The sequence below is a fragment of the Myotis davidii genome, unplaced genomic scaffold (genome assembly GCF_000327345.1).
Source record: "Myotis davidii unplaced genomic scaffold, ASM32734v1 scaffold965, whole genome shotgun sequence".
In the NCBI taxonomy this organism is placed as follows: Eukaryota; Metazoa; Chordata; class Mammalia; order Chiroptera; family Vespertilionidae; genus Myotis; species Myotis davidii.
The window spans coordinates 143,242-148,441 of NW_006296051.1; the positions used below are offsets into that span (position 1 = coordinate 143,242).

The 5,200-nt window shown below is 45.5% G+C and overlaps 1 protein-coding gene across 1 annotated transcript in view; it reads left to right on the plus strand.

The window, feature by feature from the left end:
• Positions 1 to 5,200, plus strand: part of LOC102762283 (zinc finger protein 501) — a 29,599-nt gene that overhangs the window by 14,257 nt on the left and 10,142 nt on the right. Inside the window, 2 exon segments of the mRNA XM_015568638.1 lie at positions 1,487 to 1,606; positions 4,454 to 4,580. Coding sequence (XP_015424124.1) covers positions 1,592 to 1,606; positions 4,454 to 4,580 — 142 coding nt within the window. The 5' untranslated portion in view covers positions 1,487 to 1,591.

The following is a 5,200-nucleotide window of genomic DNA, read 5'->3' on the forward strand; positions in this document are numbered from 1 at the left end:
CCTTGTGGTTCTGTGTGTGACAGGGGGCAGGGCCACAACCTCCCTATCCACCCTGTTCTGTTCATGACAGGGGAAGGTGCCCCAACCTCCTGATCAGCCCTGCTCTGTGTCTGATAGGGGGGAACTCCCCAACCCCCTGATCGCCCTGCGGCTCTGTGTGTGACAGGGGGCGGCGCCCCAACCCCCTGATCGGCCCTGCTCTGTGGGTGGTAGAGGGCGGTGCCCCAACCCCCTGATCTGCCCTGCGCTGTGTGTGACGGGGCGGTGCCCCAACTCCCCTATCGGCCCTACTCTGTGAGTGATGGGGGAGATCCCCAACTCCCTGATCAACCCTGCTCTGTGTGTGACAGGGTAAGGAGCCCCAATCCCCCTGATGGGCCCTGCTCTGTGCATGACAGGGGGCAGTGCCCCAACCCCCAGATTGGCCCTGCTCTGTTCTTGACGGGGTGGCGCCTCAACCTCCCTATCGACCCTGCCTTGAGTGTGACGGGGCGGTGCCCCAACCCCCCAATCGGCCCTACCCTGAGCGTGACTGAGGGGGCATTGCAACCTCCTGATCCGCCCTGCTCTGTGCATGACAGGGCGGCGCCCCAACTCCCCAATCGGCCCTGCTCTGAGCCCGACCAGGGGCTGCACCTAGGGATTGGGCCTGCCCTTTGCCACCCGGGAGCAGGCCTAAGCCAGCAGGGCATTATCTCCTGAGGGGTCCCAGACTGCGAGAGGGCACAGGCCAGGCTGAGGGACCCCCCCTTCCCCCTGAGTGCACAAGTTTTTGTGCACCGGGCCTCTAGTGACGATTATAAATGTCCAGTGTATAAGGCTTGTTTCCAATTGCAAACTTCATTCACTCAGATGTGAGATACTTGTCTGTTGGTTATGGGTCCCTTGTCATTTCCTGGTATGGCAAGGAGTAAGTCACCTGTGTCTGTCATCATCTGATGCTTTTTAAAGGAATATTTGAAGACTTAGTATTGTTGCTGTGGTTGGTGGTGTCTGTGTGTTTGTGTGTGTGTGTTACTTTCCTGAATTTACTTTTTCTATGTCTGATACTTTATTATTTAAAAACATCTTTAGATAAATCCTCTGGCTCTTCTTGGTTCCCCAGAGGAGCTTTAAGAAATGCCCTCAGGTGTGCTTTCCCCCATAGAGTTGGACAGCTCCTCTATGTGGGGCATCATGGGTTATTGAGGTGCTCTAGGTGATTGGAAGGTGAGGACAGGGATTAGCTGCAGGGTTGCAGGATGCCTTTGTGAGAGTGGGGAGCAAGCTTTGTTCAGGGGAGGTAAGGGGCTGCTCTTTGGTTTAGGAGGTCCGGATAGCAGCCCACCTTCTCATTTCTGTAGGAGTTTGTGAAAGTCTTTGGGAGGAGAGGCGCATGAACACATACACTCGAAAATTCATAGTGTGGTCTCCATGTAGGAGCTCATTGTTCCTGTCTCTCTCCTGTGACCCAGGACAGGAGGGTTGTCCTTTTCCTCATTTCCAGGTCCTTCTGACTATGAATGTGAGGTGAGCTGATTAAAAGGCTGTGACTCCTCAACATAGTGTCACCTGAGGAAACAACCCAGACCGTGATCAGGACCAGGACCCAATGGCTGCTTCTCAGGTATCAGATGTGTCCTCTGTCAGATGCTGTGTTTGCTTTTCCTCTAACATCTGGTGATTTATTTCTCTTTCTGGGTGTTCTTGCCTTTGCAGGTTGTTTTTGTTTCTTATTTCATTACTTAATTGATCATAGTCAATGTCAGCAGTTTCTATATTTCTCTCTTTTTTTGTGTGTTTTTCTTTTTTTTCCTGACTCTCTTTTTTAAAAACTATTTTTATTGATTTCAGAATGGATAGGAGAAGGAGAGAGAGAGAGAAATATCAATTACGTTAGAGAATTATGGATCAGCTGCCTCCTGCTCCCCACCCTGCACTGGGTATGGAGTGAGCCCTGACTGGGAACATAAGCCTGCCCTCCTGGTTCATAGGTCAGCCCTTTACATCTCAGCCACACTGGCTGGGCTGTAATCCCCTCCTTTGTGCCAGAGCCGTGTCTGCACTCATTTTGTCACTCTCACAGGTCAGGAAGCATTCCTACCTTTAGTTAGCGACTTTCAACTAATCAAAACATTTCTTTTGTGACAGATCAAACTTGGAAGGCAGCCATGTCTAACATCCCTACTGAAATGGGGTCAGAGGCTCAGGCATCAGTGAAGAAGGAAAATGCAGGTTTTAGGTTCACGTGGCTGCAGCATGAGCTCTAGGTCAGGGGTAAGAAGATGCATATTTTACTGCTCAGAATAGCTCAGAAAGCTCTGAAAAGAAGGGCAAATAGAAGAGACTTGCTCATTAGATTACTACGAAAGACTTGGGAAGTAAATGTACTATTTGCTTACATAACATGAAAGGTACACGTGAATTGACACATGCAAAAATAAATGTTTATTTGTGATCATTTCCACAAACTTTTAAAATTTATTGAGGTATTTTTTGCAGTAATGTCACACCAGTGATGACCTGACCTTCCCTGTGCTTTAGTCACTTGATGCCCTTTGTCTCAGTCCACCTGATCTTTACATGGCAGAGGTGCTCCCCTCACTGTAGTAGCGATTTAATGAATGTTGTGCAAAGACCATCACTTCACATCTGGCAGTGTCCGTCCTCTTAGATAGTGTTTGCTTTAGAAAATGAAAGACTTACTTTTCTTTCCTACAGATCATTAGCTTTTGCATGGGAGCTGTAAACAATTAGGCCTTGATTCTTTTCTTTTTTTTTTTTTTAATATATTTTATTGATTTTTTACAGAGAGGAAGGGAGAGAGATAGAGTTAGAAACATCGATGTGAGAGAAACATCGATCAGCTGCCTCCTGCATATCTCCTACTGGGGATGTGCCCGCAATCCAGGTACATGCCCTTGACCGGAATCTAACCTGGGACCTTTCAGTCTGCAGGCCGACGCTCTATCCACTGAGCCAAACCGGTTTCGGCAGGCCTTGATTCTTTACATTTTCCTTTATTATATTCTTCCATCATGAACATACCCTACATGGTCACTTTTTGTACTTTCTAGAAAGTTTCCAAGAATGATATCATTAATGTCTGATCAGTTTTTCTAAATTTCTACAACATAGCTCTCCACTAATGATATGTAAAAATTTTGAAAAAAATGTATTAGTAAGGAAAAATTAGTTCCCCCAGGCTGGTGTGGATCAGTGGTGGAGGGTTTGATTCCTGTCCTAGGGCAAGTAGCTCCTGGGTACCTATGGTAGGCAACCAATCCATGTGTCCCTGTCTCTCTTCACATTGACCTCTCTCCCCTTTTCCTGCCTCTACCTTCCTGCCTTTCACTCTCGAAAAGTCAATGGAAAATATCTCCCCAGGGGAGCATTTACAACCACACAAAGGTAACAGTGTGCCTTTTTGGCTTTATATCATTAAGTTTCTCTCTGTATTGTATTTATAAAACACAAAGGCGATCATACACAAATAGATTCATGAGATTTACACACTCACTAAGCCATTTTGATTTCATAGTTGTAAAATATGTGTCTCTGTGCCTAAACTGTTAACTTTATGTTAGCTATTTTTTTTTGTGTTTTTTTTCCCCAAGTATATTTTTATGTATTTCAAAGAAGAAGAAGAGAGGTAGAAAGAGATAGAAACATCAATGATGAGAGAGAGTCATTGACCGGCTGCCTCTGTACACCCCATACTTGGGATTGAGCCTGCAACCTGCTCATGTGTCCAGAGCAGGAATTGAGTGAGTGACCACTTGGTGCATGGGTCAGCACGCAACACTGAGCCACACCAGCTGGACCTGGCCGAATAATCTTCTATGATTACTCAGTAAATTTCCAAATTGGATTGTAGTTCCTATGTGTCCTATTCCATGAGAACTGAATTCCATTAATAGACACTTTTAGTTCAAAGTTCTGTATGAATTTTTGCTTGTGTTTTCTTTTTCTGGGTATTCAGAAGTTTGGCACATCATGCGGGAATATTGGCATCACAAGTAAAAAGTGAGCTTGTGACACATGTGCAAACACAGGCCCCATCTCAGAACCTGGATCAGCATCTGTATTTTCACAGAAGTTCATTTCGTTGTGGCCTGCTTCACACTTGAGAAGAACTCCATATACTTCCAACCAGCATGACCTTTCCCGCTGAGAAATATACATCACTGACCCTGAACGATGCAAATACAGCCTTCAGAAATCCATGTGCATTACTGAATTTTAAAGGTTATTTTCCTGTAAAATAAAATCTGTACTGTGGTTTTGTGGACATGTGTCATCCTCGTGTGTCAGTTAGAAAACACGTCAGAGAATGTTACTGGGGCAAAGTGATCTTACTGGATAATTCAGGATATCCCATAGGTCAAAACCTCTTCTCCTGCCACTCTTTTCATGTTGGGTGACATTATGAACTCTTTTGGAGACCTCTTGGTAAATGTGTGTTTTCTTTCAGGGACCGTTGACCTTCAGGGATGTGGCCATAGATTTCTCTCAGGACGAGTGGGAATGCCTGGACCCAGCTCAGCGGAAGTTGTACATGGATGTGATGTTGGAGAACTACAGCAACCTGGCTTCCCTAGGTAAGGATGACTTCCTTCCCAATTTCCTACTCCATCCCCAGGGTTTTCTTTCCATTATTATTTTATCATCTCTCAGGGGCTTCTGCTTTTTCTGTTAGATTCTTGCTCTCGAATTACAAATTGGGCCTTAGCTGGTTGCACTCAGTGGATCGAGTGCAAGCCTGCAGATTGAAAGGTCCCAGGTTTGATTCCTGTCAAGGGTCAATGCTGCCTCCCTGCTCAGTATGGTGTGTGCAGGAGGCAGCCAGTCAACAATTTTCTGTCATCCTAGATGTTTCTCTCTCTCTCTTCCTCTCCCTTCATTTCTGAAAGCTATAAAAATATACATTTTTAAAAAGGGAAACAAATTGGGGGCAGAACAGAAAGGCTTTGTGAAGTATGTGAATTAGGAACTCAGTGCACACTTTACATAGTGTATACACTATGATCCTGTCTAATAAAAGACAAAAATGGTAATTGGCGAACGACCAATACCCTTTTCATTGGCTAATCAGGGCTATATGCAAATTAACTGCCAACTAAGATTGGCAGTTAACTGCCAACAAGATGGCGGTTAATTTGCATATGTAGGCACAATGCAGGGAGGTGAAAGGGAAAGCAGTCAGAAGCCCCCTGCCACT